Source organism: Strigops habroptila, chromosome 5 (genome assembly GCF_004027225.2).
Source record: "Strigops habroptila isolate Jane chromosome 5, bStrHab1.2.pri, whole genome shotgun sequence".
NCBI classification, from domain to species: Eukaryota; Metazoa; Chordata; class Aves; order Psittaciformes; family Psittacidae; genus Strigops; species Strigops habroptila.
Window position 1 is genome coordinate 30,991,557 of NC_044281.2, and position 18,217 is coordinate 31,009,773.

An 18,217-nucleotide genomic window follows, 5' to 3' on the forward strand; every position below is an offset into this window, starting at 1 on the left:
TGCTGGTGTCTGAAATACGATTTGCAGGGGAAGGCGGAGTGCGGGTTGATGCTAGTCCCATCATTAATAACATTCTTGCAGGGATTGTAGTGGTGGGAGTAAAAAAACCCAAAGCCTTTATATAAGAACGAGCATGTGTCTGCACGTGAGCTGCTCCTTTAAGAAGCCTTGGGCTAGCAGAAGAAAGCGGATCTGGAGAAAAGGCAGCCCTACAGCTATAACATAGGGCAGAGGTTAAATCTGTTGTCATTTTAATAGCAAGTATGGTCACTGCATACTCTCTCCCTGAAGGCTTCACTGAATTAGAGGTGTTTGCTATCGGCACTGCCCTGCTGGTAGAAGGTAAGCTCGGTGCAGGACCTCAGCAGGTATGACTGTTGCCCCTATTACTCTGGTGGGAGTGGGAAAGAAAACTGAAGCAAATAGCAGCATTTGTGGTACACTGACCAGCGGTGGTTACTGTGACTATGTCACCAGTACTTCTTGTGAGTAAAACAGGGTGAACTGCAAGCTGTTTACACTAAAGATCCCTGTGGCAGGGAAGTACTTGCAACATAGCTTTCTTCTCAAGAATCTGGGACGTAAGTTGTTGTTGTTGACTTTTAAAGCCAATTTTATCCTCCTACGCGGAAGAATGTTGAAATGACTGATAATCGCTCAATAAAACTGGGCTGCTTCTTTTGTGGGCTGTGATAGCTGTCTTAGAATTGAAGATGATAGGTCCCAAATAACCTGTTAACTGTTAGCATACATACAAATTGCATTGGTAGTGCTGCAAGTAATGGCGTTTGGATAAAAGTAAAAGCCAGAAATATACTTGCACGAGATTCAAAAGCTCTCATGGTGTTATGAAGCAAAAGTTGAGGTAGGAGACAATATTCATTTAATCGAGCCAATGTGGGCTTTTCTTAAGGCATGGGCCACTTCGCTGAAAGACTGCAGCAAAACTGCGAATTTGTATCTGCCTGGCAGCTAGCAAAGGACAGGCGTGTAGCTAGGATTATTATGGTATCAGTCACTGGCATCTCTTCTGAGCTACATCCCAGCCAGGGCCTGGGACTCCATCCCTGCATAGTGCTGCTCAGCTGAGGAAGCGGGGATCGTGGGGCCCAACAGTAGAGGGGGAGAAGGTGTAAGCACCATCAGAATGGAATAAATGCTCATCAGCTCACCCCATGAATGTGGAGCATGGAAGAAAGGAGAATGCTTGTCCTTTCCTTGCAGGCAAACTCAGCTGGAAGGCAGCATCATATCTGCCTGCAAAGGAAAGCTGGAAGAGCTGTGTCAGAAACTCTTCCTTGGAAGAGAAAGAGAGAGAAGAAAAACCTTTTCCTCCTGGCCTAAACAGAGAGTTCAGGGCTAAACCAGGCCAAGAGCATTAAGCCATCTGCAGTGCCTGGAAAGGCCTGGCATGACTTTGCACTTCATTACTGAGGGGTGAGAAGCGGCAGGAGGACAGGCACGCCGCCGGGTGCTGGCAGAGTCTGACAGCTAGGGTCCTGCTGGGCAACGGCTGGTTGTGGTACCACAGCCCTGTCGGCCCTCACCTGCCTGTGCCCGGGGCTGCAGCCTGCCAGGGACCTCCTGCTGTTGAAGTCCAAGCACGTACCTGCTGGTAACCCTCACTTAAAACTAGGTATCATCTAACACATTTACGCTTTACTAAACACAAGTATTTTCTGTAGGGTTTTAGGCAGACTGTACCCAGTGGATTGGCAGTAAAGCTTTATCTTTTCCGTCTGACTTAGAATATCAAACTAAATAATTAAAGATTCATTTGCTTTCTCAAGGCTCTGAGAGAAAGGCAGTGAAGACCTCTTTTTTTGTGGCAGCTTCTAAGTGCAGTTTGCAAAAAAGTTCTGTGGAAGAATTAAAACTTCCATTCACTTTATTAGCTGGACACATTTGCTGTCCTAAAAATGAAAACCATTTTTTTTTAACTAAGTAAGTTCTCTATTTGTACATTCATGCTGGCCTTCAAGAAAGCAGAGTGGGTTGAAGCCTGAAGCTTCCAAAAACTGGGGAAAGATAGAAGAAAGTTGATCTATTAGTAACTCTTTTGCTCTACTCTAAATACGGTCACAGCATACCTCTCCTAAAGGCTTCACTGCATTTGGGAGGGTTGGCAGCAGTTTTACCCTGTGGGTGGGAGGTAAGCTGGCAGGGAAGAAATAAGAACAGCAGATCTCAAATGGCTTCAAGTATTTCTCCTGGATATAATTTGTTGTATGCTGTGTAATGAAAGGCACACATCAGCTGTTACTATGGTTATGCCATCAGCCATTAATGCAATTAAGGTAGGAGCAGGATTTCTGACTGACAAAATCATCCATCTTATGTAACTGCAGAATTAAGACATTTAGCATAAGTAACTACACTGCAGAATTAGGGGATATGGTTTTTTTCTGTGCTACATCATTTCTCTTTCTGAGAACACAAAAAGACATACTGCCTCTCATCTAACTGAGACCTGGTATGTTGAGTCAGAGCCTCATCAGGGCTAAAATAATTCAGGTAATTCATCTTGAAAAGGACATTAAAGGACAAAGCTTGAGTTTAAACCAGTGAAGAACGGGTTTCAGAGTGACACAGCTCTGTGTTGGGTGAATAGCAAGAGTTGCTTGGATGTTCCTCTCTGAGGACCAACATTAACTTATTTTTCAAATCTACCAGTGACTGCTTTTTATAATTAGATTATCCCTTTCCATGTATAGTCTATTGACGAAGGGCAGTAATAAGATTGAGCTGATGTGATTCAAGCACTGTCTAGGCTAACCTTAGATAGAAGCCCAAAGGGAGGCAGGCTGACTGAAACACAGCTGAGGGATTTAAACACAAAAGAATGTTACAAATGATATTAAACACAGCCCATTTCTCTACCAAAGACAGGCCTGGAGATATGTGCACCAGCAGCATGTGCTGGCTGTCTGCCCCCTGTATTTCCCTCACTCTGACCCATGCGTCCCTGGATGGAGCCCAGCAATCAGGTTTCTCTGTTAAAACAAAAGGCAGAATACAAACAAGATTAAAGCATTTCTGCTCCACATGACTAGACATATCCCCAGTGTAGTATGAAGCATTGGCTTCAACTGTCACCTATGACTTCTCTGCTGAAAGTCTTCGTAACTTGCATGCAGACTGTGACTACTATCTATATACATTCCCTGTGCATAAGTTTCCACAGTAATTATTGTTCTCTCATTAAAGAAAACAGCAGTATCATTATAGATATTTTCCATTTCCAGTTGAATCATGCGAAACAATTCTGTGTTTCAGCCCTGCTTGGCTTCTGTCTGAATGGCTTGACAATTATCTCTTTCCGAAAAATCAAAGAACTCCGAACACCCAGCAATTTGCTGGTTCTCAGCATTGCACTGGCCGACTGCGGGATCTGCATCAACGCATTCATCGCTGCCTTCTCCAGCTTCCTAAGGTATATATCTTCTTCTTCCTAAAGGATGCTCAGAACTACATCGAAATTAACAGCCTAAATTCTAAGAGGTCAAATTAATACAAAAGACTCTCTAGCATACCATCTAATCAACCTTTTCATTCTTTCTATTTGAAACCACAAAATGAAACTCTATATAGTTCTACCAAGCAAGCAAAAACGTAGACTTTAGTGCATATAATCACTGGCGGATTATAAAACTGATTATAGAAGACATTTAATCAGGTAGCTTTACCAGTGGTTATAGTAGAAGCTGCTTGAATATCGAAATAGTAGTACATTTTCATTTGACTAAACCTCTAGATTGACCCCAAATTTATTTTTAAGTCTGTCTGGGTTTTTTATGAACCCTTCCATTAAAGCACTTATTTGAGAAATTTGCTGAAAATGAAAATGCCAATCTTATAGCAGGGAGTTCACATCAGTTGTGACACATTTGATTTTCCACATTTTCACACATGTCAATCATTTAATCAGAGGACAGAAACAATATCAAGCATTTCAGTGAATAATTACAACAAACAAATCACAAGAAAACCATACTCAAAATAAAAAAACCCCACAAGCCTGTCAAATAGCTAATGAATAATTCTGCCTTACTACCATATTTTTAAACCCTGGAAATACTTTTAATAGGGAACTGAAATACATTTCAAGACATAATGTGACCATTTTATCCTCCCTTAATGGATGCAAAAACATTTTTGCAAATTAGCAAGTCAATAATAATCTCCAATGAGGCCTTATTCAACATTATTTTACTTCCTGTATAGGTCACTCTTGTTCAGACGCTTATGTCTCACTGGAGTCAGTAAAGATGTCTTTACTGAGCTGGAGCTGAGAAGCTAGGGTCAATATATCATAATAAGCTTGGTTTTAAAAACTGTAGGACCTTTTCTTTTAAATGGGAGCAGAAGTTTCCCAGCCTCCCAAACAGTCAGCTGTCTCCTGGTCAAAGGGACTTTCAGGGGTAGTCTCCTAATGAATTATACTATTGTTCTGTAAATACATGACAAAGTAGTTTGCTGAAGATTTCTACCTCACAGCCGGCTTTATGAGCATGAGAGTCAGGTTAGATGAGCAAAGAAAGAAAAAAAGCCATGGCTTCTTGCCATGGCAGACCATGATATTAAAGGCACATGTCAGCAGATGTGACATGAGATTATGTCATGGTTCTTTGCATTTTGTGTCTGCAAAGACATTTGGAGGCCTCAGACTTGCTATCAAGAGTATTTCTATTTATTATGAGCTTTTGTACTGTGTTGCATGGTGAACACTGACTTTCCAAAAGCTTATTAATCATTTACTATATTCACATGTTAACAAATTGGCTGCTCCCAGTGGGTACAGCATTTTGAAGATATGGATAATTGGATGAAATTAAGATCTCAAATCAAAAAATCCCAACTTTTCAAGGGTTTTTTGCTTTTTTTTAAGGGTTTATTTTCTTTTCTATATTACGAGTTAAATAGCTTTTGTATTATGTCAGACACCACAGCAAGATAAATGATGGCAAATACCTAAAGGCAACCACAGTAACATTTTTCACAATGTTTCTCAGACTTACAAAGCACGACAAAGGCTATCATCATTTTGCCCTCACCATTAATACATTTCCAAACATGTCTTCACCTTTTTCTATCATTTTCTTAACATACTTCCTGTTTGTTGACAGATACTGGCCCTATGGCTCTGACGGCTGCCAAATCCATGGATTCCAGGGTTTCTTGACAGCACTAGCCAGCATTAGCTCCAGCGCTGCAGTTGCCTGGGACCGGTATCATCACTACTGTACAAGTAAGGGATACGATTTACCTAGTAACCTTACCCATATCCTGCTATAAGGCAGCTTGCTTAGATTTCAGAGGATCAAAGCAAGCACATATTTATTATCTGAGTATCTTATATGTAAGTCTATCTTACACACTAAAGATAGAGCAAATATAAACAATCTGTCCAAAGGACCTCTTCCCATAGAGGGGGCACTAACCAACCACCGTCAGGACATATTTCCTTTTCCAGATCACATCCAAGTTGTGACCCTCTTGCCATGATTTCACTTTCTCCATAAGTAATCTTCAAAACAAAATCCAAACCAAAATACAACTCATCATATTGAAGAAAAATTTATACACCTTTGGCTTCCATCCAACACCCTGCTGTGTACCAAACAGATCTTCATGCCCATGCAGAGCTTACTAATTACAGATAAAATTGGTGCAGCTAGAGAGCTGCCTCTGCAGAGACAGCAGCTGGAACATAGCCCACGGCAAAGCACTTCTGCAGAGCTCCAACTGAGCAGACAGAGCTCAGCATCCCCTTTGAGCGACAAACAAGCACTTTGGGGTGCAAGAGCCATCGGTGAGGTCTGTGCTACATTCCACATTCCCTTATCAAGACTGGGGCTTTGTACATTTGTTCCCAAGCAAGGAAAAAATTACCTACAAGTTCCAACAAAAGTGGCAGAGCTATTTTTAAGTACTAATAAGAGGAGGAAATGTTATTTTTCTTCTTTTTGTGAAGGCTATTTTTTGTATTTTTTTCTTGCAATATTGTTTTTAACTAGCTCTGACACCTTAGCTGGATTTAATGGAAATCCAATATTAGACAGGGAGATCAACTCAGGAAAATAAATTTGACATTTTCTGTGGACTTATGAAAGCATATTTTTGATTTAGGTGAGAGTTTGAAAAGATTGGCAGATATGTGGATTTATAGAGATAGATATGCTCTGTTTTATCACAGAAATTCCTCCCAAACTTTGGCGGTATTGCATTTGTACATTCATGTAATGTGAGTGGAAATTCCTGCTGAATTAGGAATTCAGCAGGTTTTGGCAGCTGTGGAGACTGCTGGGATTTGTGCTGGAACTCCAGCTGTGCTCCAGCCACCACTGTGGATGGGGAGAACAGGGGAATAACTGTCAGAACAGAAGTCAGGAAGGACCGCAAGGGCCATTATTATCAGCTGTAAAACAAAACAGCAGCCTTGCAAGCACTGGAACTTGCAAAAACACTGCTTTTTTGTGAATATGGTGCATAAAGATGATGTTCACCTTTGTCTAATAAGATAGACTTGTGCTGACTGCTTGTCCTGGTTTCAGCTGTAACGGCAGCTATGGGTGCTTTCATGGGGCATCACCTCTCCCCAAACACCAACTTTCACAGTAAATGCAGCAACTTAGTACCTGTCAGTCCCCACTTCTCTCTCCAGTATAATTCTAAGTAGCCAGTGTTTTCAAAAGTTATCAGGAAAGGACTGAGTGACAAACACAGGGTGTACAATCTCACAGCCCTCATTAGGAAGATGGAAAAAATATATGAAATACAAACTTATTCTGAAAGGACATCTTAGCACTCTGTAATGCTAGGAATGCCCTAATTCACACTATACAGTAATTTTGGCAGTCACGTGGGAGCTCTGTCACCTCGGAAAAATTGGTGAGGTTCTCCCCATCTGCAGCTTTCGTATCTCCTGCTAAAGCCAGGCTTTTTCCAGAGGAATGAGGAGTCCAGAGGACCTCATGCAACCACACCATTCCCCAAAAAATTGTGTCCTTTTGGCAATGTTGATAGACAAATGCAGCCCTCCTTTTATTGTGCTAAAGCACAGGCTGCTCAGACCACTTCACAAAATATTTACTAAATGAAAGGGTAAAAGCTGGCTGGGGAAGAAACTTCTGAGCTGCAGCACTTCAGTCCCCTCCGCCACTGGCATCCTCACAGCCTTTCAGGCACGGCTTTCATACGATTAAAGCAGCAAATGGTAAAACACACCCAGAGCAGACAACAAATATGTTCAATCTGAAGATCCTGCTAAGGGTGGAAAGGTTGCCAACTTTTTGTTCTGCAACTTTGTTAAGAATTTTTCTCTTTTCTTCGGGCAAGGAAATGTTGCAGGAGATTTTTTTCATGTCCAAAGGCTCCAAATAACGCAGGCAGTAAGCTAAATCCATACTAACACCCTCTGGACACCGAAATGTGTTTGGAGCTAGAATAGGAGCATCTGTATTTTACAAGAAAGAGCCTGAAAATAAGCATGTCTTTGGAAAGACATTTTATTCTCTGCATCATTGGCTTTAATGCTTTTATGTCATGCCCTCCTCCAGTCAAAAGCATACTACATTAAGAGCACATGCAGAAAGACCCTAAGGGCACAAGCTTCTTTACTTTGCTCAAATTGTTACTTACTGATGGCCAAACATTGCTTCTGTTAGTGAATACTTAGAACAACAAAACAAAACAAACAAAAAAAACACCCCCAAAAAACCCTCAAAACCCCAAAGGCTTTAAAAGCTTATGCTCTGTGGCTATTCCAGTAAAACCTGCCACTTCTGGTTTCATCCTTCACATGTTGATTGCAAGGAAGATTAAATCATATTTCATAGATCTGATATCCCAAGGCTCCAGGCTATATGTGTTCTCAATCCATACATTAAACTCCTGCTGACACTGGTGTAAGTTTGCATGCCTGTACAGAAGGTACAAAATACCTCTGCCTAAAAAACAAAGCTATCAACCGTTTATCTTCATTCCTTGGGAACTGGTACTCTTTCCAGACTAAATTACATCAATGTTTTTGTCATGTCCTAACAGTTTCCCAATAAAACCTTTCTTGTGACATTCCTCTGCTTGCCACTGGATTATCCACTATCCATATTTCTAAGGAAAAAAGAGCTGATGAGAGTGTGAGAGATTACTAAGATGGTGAGAAAAAAATGGGACTTCTTAGCCATTCTGGAGTCTAATAACACAAATATGTTCACCAACATCCTGAAAACTAACCAATTGTTTTAATTAGTTTGATCTTAAAGTCAATACCCTTGGTGACATAGTGCTAGCCTTTAGTGTGTATTAATAACTAGACAGATCACGCATCAGAAAAGAGGTTGATATTGATTGGCATATGGAAGAAAATAGTATGACCTCCACACATGACAGAGACACTAGAGTTTCAGGACATTTTACTTTCCTCCCTCTTTCTTTCTTCCTCCCAGGCAATCATGCAGAGCAACTCTCTTTTCATCCCCTAAACACGGCTTTGGGGCCTATGGGGCTACTTTCACAGTAAGGAGGAAAGAACTACATAAATTTGTAGTCTGAAAGTCTCTAAAAGAGGGGAAAAGGCAGGGGAGCCTGAAGGGTTTGAATGTCAATCACTAGCAAGATGGGGAAACAGATCATTATATTTCAAAATCTAATCATTAGGAGTGGAAGGGGAAAAACAGAATCAGTTTTATGTTAGTGCCTGACAGCGAAGTAGGAAAGGGCAAACTCCAAGGAAGCTGTCTATCAACAGCCAAACATTCAAGACAGAAGATTTTATATCAAGGTAGACATTGTTAGTTCTCCCTCCCTGTCCACTGAAATGAGGAAAACATCCTGAATTACATTCTTAACATAGTAAGGGGGGAAGGAAGCATCAGCTTGGGAGGTCTCACTGGAGCAGGGATCAGGCAGGCTGGTGGACAGCCCAGGGGGTCAGTGACCTGAAAACAGGCAGACACCTACCACGGAGACATTTTTGCTGAAGGCATTTCAATCTAACACGCTGCTCATTTTGGTGAAAGGGTAGCGTTCTTCCACCAGTAGCTTGTGGAGAGGGGAAGGATTCTGGTCAGGTTTTTTTTCCTTTCCTAACCACAGCATATAGATACAGTTTTAAAAGGAAAGAAAAAAACTCTATCAGATTTTAAACTTGCATTTAAGAATTAGGGGGAAATGGAAAATCTGAAGTGATTTATGTCAGTACTTTTCTCAATATTACAAAAGAAAAGACGAACAAAATCAGCAGGGATTTCACAGCAGCATTTAATTTCAAGAAGTAGGATTGAAGTGAGTTTTATCTAATCCTTAACATTCAATGAAATCTAGGTTGTTATATCAGTATTCAAAGATTAGCAAACTACCATTTGTTCCAATTGTAGCTGTCAGCTCTGTCAAATTAGGAGCAAATGCTTACCTCCTGTCACACTTACTGCAGCCACCCTGCCACACTTCCTTCATCTAGTCTTGTACCTGCATCAGTTTTCCGTGACAAAATGCAAATGTTTATACAGCTCTTGCATTTTCACTGAAGCAGGAGATAATTGCCAAGACAGCTTTGTGATCATGGAGAGCCACAGCAAAAAATAAAATAAAATAAAATAAAATAAAATAAAATAAAATAAAATAAAATAAAATAAAATCAATGGAGCGGAAAAATACCTTTATTAGGTTATTTTAAAGAGCTTTTTCTAATCTTATGTGCAAAAGGAGCTATTATGCAGTGCAGCTTTCTTATTCCTACAAAAGATGAATGATTGTGAGCACCAGTGACTGGTGCTTTTCACACTGCGGATGAAGTAGGCACCAATACTTATCTTACTTATGACTGATATGTATTTTCAGATATTTTTGGTTTTGACAAACTTTGCCAATTTTAAGTGATGCATGCCATGAAGTCTGGTACAAGCCATATTGTTCTGGAATACATCAACCATTATAATTTAACCATTTGCAAGAATAAGGAAAAGGGACTTCTCCCTTCACCCTGGAAAATCCTTTTATCCTTTTGTTTGAGAATTTACTTTTGAACACCAGCCTGAAATCTAGCTGAAAGGTAGCCACTGTGTCAATTTTTTTTTTTTCGCTTTTTCTGTGAAAATTGCCTAAATTTTTGACCCATTTACAAATCTACAAAAAAAAAAAACCCACTAAATTCATAAATATCCCCACAGACTAGAGATGTAGGTTTATGATTATGTCACTAAAAACTGGCCAATGTAATCAAAAGGATTAAGGTTCCATGCTCTATTTTAGCACTTCTAAAATTTAAGATTTTGACATCACAATTTTAGACATCATTCAATTATGGGGGGTTTGTTTGTAACAGTGACCTCTTTCTGTTCCGAAGCAATTACAGAGGCCGTTTTAAATCCCCAGTATTAATATTTCACTGTACAGAAAAGAGAAACTTCCCTCTTGCTTTTCAAGGAGAGAAAGCCAAAGTACAAGAGTGATTAGACTTAATAGGACCAAATTGCCAACATTGGGCCCTAATTAGGAATTATATCCTTAAGCATAAGCTGAGGTCCATACATACACGTTTAAGTGAATTAGGATCTACATGGCTATTACATTAAATTTTATCAGGCAAAAAAAAAGGCATTTAATGTAAAGCAATGGCTTGCTCTGCACAAAAACAACCAAACTGCTGCCGACTTGCTCTCCTGCTGTCAGCCCTCTCCGAGGAGGACATTTTTGCCAACCGAATGGAGCACAAGTCTTTCACTGTACTTGTGCTGAAAGTATTTTCTCTGTAAACTAAAACTAAAATAATGTCAGGTTTGTTTAATTTTACATTCATATATTCTTAGCTACCTCTGATATGTCATTAAATATTTTCTGGAAGGTCAATGGGCAGCTGATTTCATCAGGACTATTTCACCATAAATCTCATTTTGCAAAAAGGCCAAATCCAGAAGGGAAAAAATAGTTTTGTTAGTTCTGATTCTCTCCTTTTCTAATGTCCAAAATAGGATTCCTTAAGTGTGACTAGACAGAACCTATGAAATCAGCCCCAGAGATGAGCTTCCCGAATGCAGGCTGCCAAGACATGACTGGTGTCAAACTTCATTATTGCATGGTCATCTTTTTATTCTACATCTAATAAGAAAATGGTGTTCCCTAACACCTATGGAAAAGTAACTAAAATAAACCTTTTCTTACAGTTTGTCATAGATGAGACACAAAAGTTAAAGTAAAAAATTAGGAGAACAAAGGGAAAAAAAGAAAGCTAATGGAAATTGGGAAGCGTCATCTCACTGTGCTCCAAGCAGCCCTACCAGGCGTGTGGGCCTCCTCAGCTGCCAAAAGCACAGAGAGCTTTCCCCTAGAGTGTCCCATGGGCTGCACTTTTTGTGTTACAAAACTATACATAGAAATCTTCATTAAAGTCACTCTTGATAGAAAATATTTGACAGCCATTTCAGCAGCAGGCTTCACAACTTGCTGTCTGCATACAGCCTCGCTGGTAGCACATGGGGCCAGAGGAAAGATGTGGCACCAAGAGTCTGGGCACCATGAAAGACCCCAAAGGTGGTGGAAGCCAGTGGAGAAAGAGCTTATCCTGCAAGGCGAGAGCAGGGAAGGTGAGATTTCCACCAGCCACTTCATGCACAGATGCAGGCAGTGGATCAGCTGCTCTCTGTCAGCACAAGCACCCACAGGCTGCCTTCGGCATGCCATCAACACTGTCCCTGTAGTTGAGGGCAAATTTTGTCAATGCAAGGATCTTTCCCTTACATGGAAAGATACATAAGGCGCCAGTCTGTTGCTAGGACCTAGTGGCACTAGAGTGCCTCAGTCAGGGCTCATCACATTTCAAGATTTTTATGATATTGGAGTAGTCCTTGAAGTGAAAGGATGAGGTGGAAAGAGAGCGAAGTTTCTGCCGCAGGATACCAAGAAAAACAATTGGTATTCACTAGTGTAAGGAACTGCTGAGGAAAAAAATAAACCAAAACACACCACACAAAACCAAACAACAAGATTTAGTTTGTTTCTCTCAGACTATCAGGAGGGCTTACCACTTACAAAATCCCAAAGCAATAAAGCTACTTTTGGCATGAACTTGTTTTAAAAGAAACACAATTCAGATCCAGGTTTCAGTGCAGCTCCTTATGATAATGCCTCTAAAATGTAGCTAGACTGTGTAAAATGCAAAACAAACCTGACAGCTTATGTAATAAGCTTTGTCCTGACTGAATTTCAAGTTACTCTTGTGTAAAGCCAAGCTACAAGAACCACTCTGTAGAACACAAATGGAAATGGAAACCTTCGATGAGTAACAATTCTAACATGCTTGTTTGAGCATATACCTAAATATGATGCAGTTCTGAAAGATACAACTTAGGCTACACTGCTTCTTTGAACTGGGAGATCAAGGATAATTACAAGTTAATAAAAAGTTTTATTCATATTTTTAGCTCCCTGAATCAGAAACTATTCCTTTATTTTCATCTATGTCATTCTAGAGTCCTACTATGTCAGTACTAGAAAACAATATTTGAGCCTTTGTAGCCACAGTATATCTTCTATGTAGGAATCATACAAAAGATAGATATTAGTCTTTACTAATCATTCTTCATTAGTAATTATTAAAAAAAAATGTTTTAAATGACTAAAAAAATCAAAATATTTATTGGTAACTACCATAGTAAAACATAGAGTAAAAAGGATTTATTTTACTTTTTCCTTGGTATTTAAACTGCGATGTGTATACCTGTCTTTTGCCGTAATTAATTTTTGAACCCCTGCACCAAACCATTTTTCCAGGTTGATTTTTTAGTGCAATTCAAACTAATTCTTTTCTCTGAAGAACCTCTGTAAGAAGAAAAATGACAGAGGTAGAATCAGCATTCCTGTAAAAGCGCAATTTCACTAACACACATATCCTATTATCCTTCTTTAAAATACACAAGGGCAGTAAAACACAAAATAGCTACTGTAGAGTTTGCAGTCCTTCCTGGAGTTGCTGCCTTATGGGATGCTCTCCATTCACAAGTCAGCCACGTCCGATCCCATGGCAGAGCCTCACTCCATGCATCCCACCTCCTATCCTTCACCTTCCTGAGAAAGGTTAGAATTGGCCTGAATCTTCTTGGCCTGCTGTCATAATGCTGATGTTAAGGGCAGACAAAAAGATTGCTTCCCAACCTCAGTGAAAATTACATCATTACTTCTCCCTAATGAGAGATTTGATTAGAAAGGAGTAATGGGAAAAGTCGCCATGCTCCTTGCTGGTGCAGCTGGCGTCATGGGCTGTTCAGCATGGGCATGATTACAGATGTTAGCCTCAATAACAAAATTATCTAAGCCTTTTTAGATGCAAGCAGTGAGGCTAACACAATATCCTGCAGCAGTAGGGAAGCTTGCCTGCCTTTTCCATGAAGAAATACTTGTGTCTTCTGAAGTTTCCAATCTTTAATTTCATTCATTGACCTATGCCAGTGGGATTTTATGGAACTAGATGAGATAGCCACTGTCCTGAATGCAGGACAATTATAAAATTACTAATGCTGAGCTTCACATTTCCTGTTCCAGGCTAAGTAACGACATTAAGGGCAAAATAATTTGACCAACAGTATTTTTAGAACAAGATCTTTTATCAGCTTGTGTATGTATATTCATATATATATTGATGAGCAGTAATTTTAGAACAGGGTACATTTAATACCCACACATGCCCTGCACTCCTGACAGGGCAGAAAGGAAGTAGGCAGAGGCTGGAGAGTGTGTGCAGAACCACATTTCTGATCTGACCCACACCCCGCAGCAGGACTCTAGTTCTTCAAACAGTATTTATTGTATCACCCTGGTCATTCTACTCTCTGCCTCATCTAAGTCTTCAAAGCACATCCTCAAAATACAAGAATATAATGTTTGTAACAGCAGTTTGGTACAAAGCTGAACAGCAATACAGCATTTGTCTAAGTAAAGCACACAAAGGGGAAGTACAATTTACTGTTTCCTAAAGTCTAAAATCTCCCTTTGTATTTTATGCAAGATTGATTTCTTCATACTCTGATCAGCTTCAGGCTACAAAACACAGACAACTGCTTGCTGGCAGTTGGCACTTGGCTCTGGCCCCACAGAGCTGGACAGCTTTTGCCAGTGGTTTAATTCCAGGCACAGAGACACCCTTTTCTCTTCCCACAGGGAGCAAGCTGCAGTGGAGCACGGCCATCTCCATGGTGGTGTTTGCATGGCTGTTTGCCGCCTTTTGGTCCGTGATGCCCTTGCTGGGGTGGGGGGAATACGACTACGAACCCCTCCGAACCTGCTGCACCCTGGACTACAGCAAAGGGGACAGGTGAGGGCCAGGGACAGCCCCCACGGGAAGGAGGGATGTGGCTGCCATCCCCTGGGATGGCCTTGGCAGCACACCAAAGTCCCCAGCTGTCCCCCAGCATTGATGCTGAGGCAAGGCAGGCACAATCCGAGGTTGCCTTGACTCACATGGTGGCATGTGGGAATGTCTAAAGTCAGTTTTCTCTGTGCTCAGTTTTCTGCTACTCCCTTGCTCATCTATAAGCTGCATCTTTTATGGGTTTAGGACTTAAAACTCTTTTAGAATTATTTTGGTTTTATGCAGTCCAGCACAGATGTCTGAGTAGGGATGCTTGCGTTTAGAAACCAAACACCCATTGTGATTTTCTACAACACTATCCATCCCACACACAACAGCATAGCACAACTTAACCAGCCTCCAGCAAATGCTGCAGCTCAAGTATGTTGACAAAACTGGTTTGGGCAATTTAAAAACCAAACAAACAAACAAACAAATATTTACAACAAGTTTACAGAGATGTCCTAGAGAGGAATTAACCTCTTTTTTTTCCCCTCTTCACCCTTTCCAGAAACTACATCACATTCCTTTTTGCTTTGTCCATTTTCAATTTCATGATCCCGGGCTTCATCATGCTGACAGCCTACCAGTCCATACACCAGAAATTCAAGAAAACTGGGCACTATAAGGTAAGAAAGCTTTCTCAGCCCTGCACCTATCTTGCCAAAATAGGGCTGCATCCACTACAGGCAAAGTCCTCAAAAAATGACTTTTTTCACAGATGCTTTGGCTCAGTGCCTTCTGTGCTAACTCCCCAGTGTTGAGTAGGAGAGTAGCACAACACAGATGGGGCTACCAAAGAATTTTGTGGAAACTCCATCCTTAGAGATTTCAAGATCTGACCAACCAGCCACATCTGTCTCAACCTAGCTTTTTAAACAGTTCCCCATCAAAGCTAGGGTCAGGCTAGTGACCCTGAGGATTCCCCTCCACCAACAAAACAAAAGTCCAACTCTTGTCACAAAACAAACAGGCAGCACAGAGAATATTTGCTAATAGCTTATCTATATTTACCTAGAGAAACTTTGCTCAGGAAGGATCATTATTTCCTGCTTTGCTATAGGCCATTAGCTTATCACTGAGGAAGTCAGCCAGAACATCAGCACTGCAAGGAATCATGCAGGCACCCCCCGAGGGAAGAAGGACCTTCCTATACATGCTGTGTTTACACTTGGCTGAGGAAATTCAGAATTCTTTATGAGCTGGAAACAAAGGAATTGCTCTGGTGTGGCAGGTTTATGGGAATGTAATGTTGTGATTATATGAGTTGTTTCCTTAGGTGCGGGCTCTACAGTCTGGGGCACTATGCACAGCTGGCAGGCACAGCCTGACCCCTGCACTCAGTAAAGACAGTCATTTCTCAAGGGGGATGTTATACCAGCAAAGAAACAGGCAGATTGGTTTGTAGCTGTCTGGAATAAATACATGTACCCTCTATGAGAAATACATGACCAGTTCCCAGTGTTTATTATCATAAGTCTACTGCCTTTTTTTCCAGTGAGTTTATGCAATAGTGTGTCATTTCTCTCTTATGATATTCTCTAGCTGTGCAGAGTAGTTACAATGCAGAAAATTTAAGGATTAAATTATCACTTCCCTATCATTAACATAAGATACATGGGAACAGCTGGCCGTGAACACCATGGATAAGGCCCTAGAATAGAGGACAGAGGAATCATACTACCACAACACAAATGCCACTACATGTAGTAGTGGCTTCTCACAGTTTATTTGCATGCAAGACCCTCTAAGAAGTCAGCAAAGTGTTGTTCCTTTTTATCTGTTTTCAAATTTCCACACCACCTTTCCTCCTCAGCAGCAGTTACCAGCCACGGCTTCTATGTCTAGCACACGCACTGATCTAACTGATTTGCACAAGTTGCCCAGGAGCAACTGCCATACCACACCCAGCCCCCAGGAACAAGGCTTTGGGGCTTGCTGCACAGGCAGCCCATGATGCAGAGGGAGCTGCGCTCCCTCTGATATCGACAGCAAAGCAGCAATGATATGCCATATCCTGCTTGCTGATCCTCTCCTGCTGCTGAGCACAAACCATGGTCTCCTAGGATTTGTTCTATCCACTTGTTGCAGTGTGCAATTGTGAAACACCAAGAAATTTATTGCTCTTGTTTTTCAGTTTAATACTGGTTTACCATTGAAGACGCTGGTCATTTGCTGGGGCCCCTATTGCTTTTTATGCTTCTACGCAGCAGTTGAAAATGTGATGTTCATTTCACCAAAATACCGCATGGTATGTCTGTGCCACCGGAGGGAATTCGAGCAGCGACATTCTCCTTGCTCTCCTCTCTCCGTTCCTATGGAACAATGCCAATTCACTCACAAATGTGTTTAGTTGTTATAACATATATAACAAGTAGACTGTTTCTTAAACTTTCTGTTCATCTACCACTTTAAGGCAAAACGGCTAAGGACAGTGATGTACCAGGCATTATAGTAATGCTTTGGTCAAGCAACAATTTCGGAAGTCAGGGTTTTTTCTTTAGCACTCAAGGGTCTGTAGCCTGTACTGCATCACGTTTCATAGGAGCTTTTTCTGTCCTTCCCAGAGTCAAGTACCAACTCCATACTTTCAATTTTGAAGAGACTGTCTTATTCATTTTCCTAACACTTCTCTCTCCTCAGAGAATCTACAATTCATATCTGTTAATGTTATGCCACCTCTTTTTTTTCCTTTTTCCTATGAGTCCTGGCTCCAAAACTGCCTCTGGGACTCACATCAAACCTTTCAACTTTCATTCAGTCCCTAAGAATCAGCTCAGTTTCAGGTCATCAAATGCATGCCTGTACTTAGGAATTCAGTACCCTGCATGATATGTATTAGTATTAGCACACTTACCCATCATGAGGTGTCCACAGCACACCCTTCACTCCTCCCAAGTGTTTGTATTCACTCTTAACTGAAATATCCCAGTTTCAGGCAATGCTGATCTAAATTCTTTCTCCTGGAGACTACAATTTCCTGAGCAAGGGCCTCCAACTGACCAAATTGCTTTTACCTCTCATCTCTCTGGGAGTAGAAAACTACTGGCATTGGAGACAGGCATTCGTCCAGTAAAGGGAAACTGAAATCAGCTCATTGGCTCCTCGGTGAATTTTCCTATTAATAAATATTGTGTCTCTCTACAGATTCCTGCTGTTATTGCCAAGACCGTGCCTACAGTGAATGCCTTTATATACGCCTTGGGAAATGAGAACTACAGAGGAGGAATATGGCAGTTCCTCACAGGACAGAAGATTGAGAAAGCAGAAGTTGATAACAAAACTAAATAACCTATTACAGCACTGAGCAAAATTAATGCAGGCACATCACTGAAAGCAAAACTCTAGAGGAAACTGTGTGCAATCTCTGATGTGTACATGCAAAGGTGGTTCCACATTGGAAAGGCTGTGCATTGGCTACAACCAATAAAGTACTAAAAGTAAGCCCTCCAGATAACTGTCCAAACCATCATGAGCTGCTTGTCAAACAAGCTGCCTTAAACCCAAGTTGATTGTCATCAGTCTCATTTTATATGTCACTGCAAATAAACTACATGCTGGAAAGCATTTTTTTTAACTTTTACACTAACATAAAAGCTCAGCAAACTAACTGAAGCAGAGTATTCATTTATCCAGTGAGGCCTCCTCAAAGCAATCTGTACAGTTTGTCCATATGGTAATGTCTGGATTACTAAAAGATTAAAGGAATATCCAGTATTACACCACATGTCTGCATAAATAGCTTGTTCATTGAACAACACATTTTCAATGCACCCAAAATGGGACTTCCCAAATTTCTACGATGAATCTGTCATCCTAATTCCATAAAACTATTTTAGTGGGCATTTTACCCCAATAAGGAATATTAGCTTGGCT

General features: G+C 40.8%; 1 protein-coding gene across 1 annotated transcript; it reads left to right on the forward strand.

The window, feature by feature from the left end:
- Nucleotides 1–206: 206 nt before the first annotated feature.
- RGR (retinal G protein coupled receptor) lies at nt 207–17,832 on the forward strand. The gene is made up of 7 exons (XM_030487341.1): nt 207–342; nt 3,277–3,433; nt 5,127–5,248; nt 14,152–14,305; nt 14,853–14,970; nt 16,479–16,592; nt 17,489–17,832. The coding sequence occupies exons 1-7, from the start codon at nt 264–266 to the stop codon at nt 17,630–17,632; spliced, it is 888 nt and encodes a 295-aa protein (XP_030343201.1). The 5' UTR covers nt 207–263; the 3' UTR covers nt 17,633–17,832.
- The last annotated feature ends 385 nt before the right edge of the window (nt 17,833–18,217 follow it).

Coding starts and splice junctions, on each gene's coding strand:
- RGR (XM_030487341.1), top strand. CDS start 264: ATGGTCACTGCATACTCTCTCCCTGAAGGCTTCACTGAATTAGAGGTG. Junction 3,434..5,126: donor GCCTTCTCCAGCTTCCTAAG/GTATATATCTTC, acceptor GTTTGTTGACAG/ATACTGGCCCTATGGCTCTG. Junction 14,306..14,852: donor GACTACAGCAAAGGGGACAG/GTGAGGGCCAGG, acceptor CACCCTTTCCAG/AAACTACATCACATTCCTTT.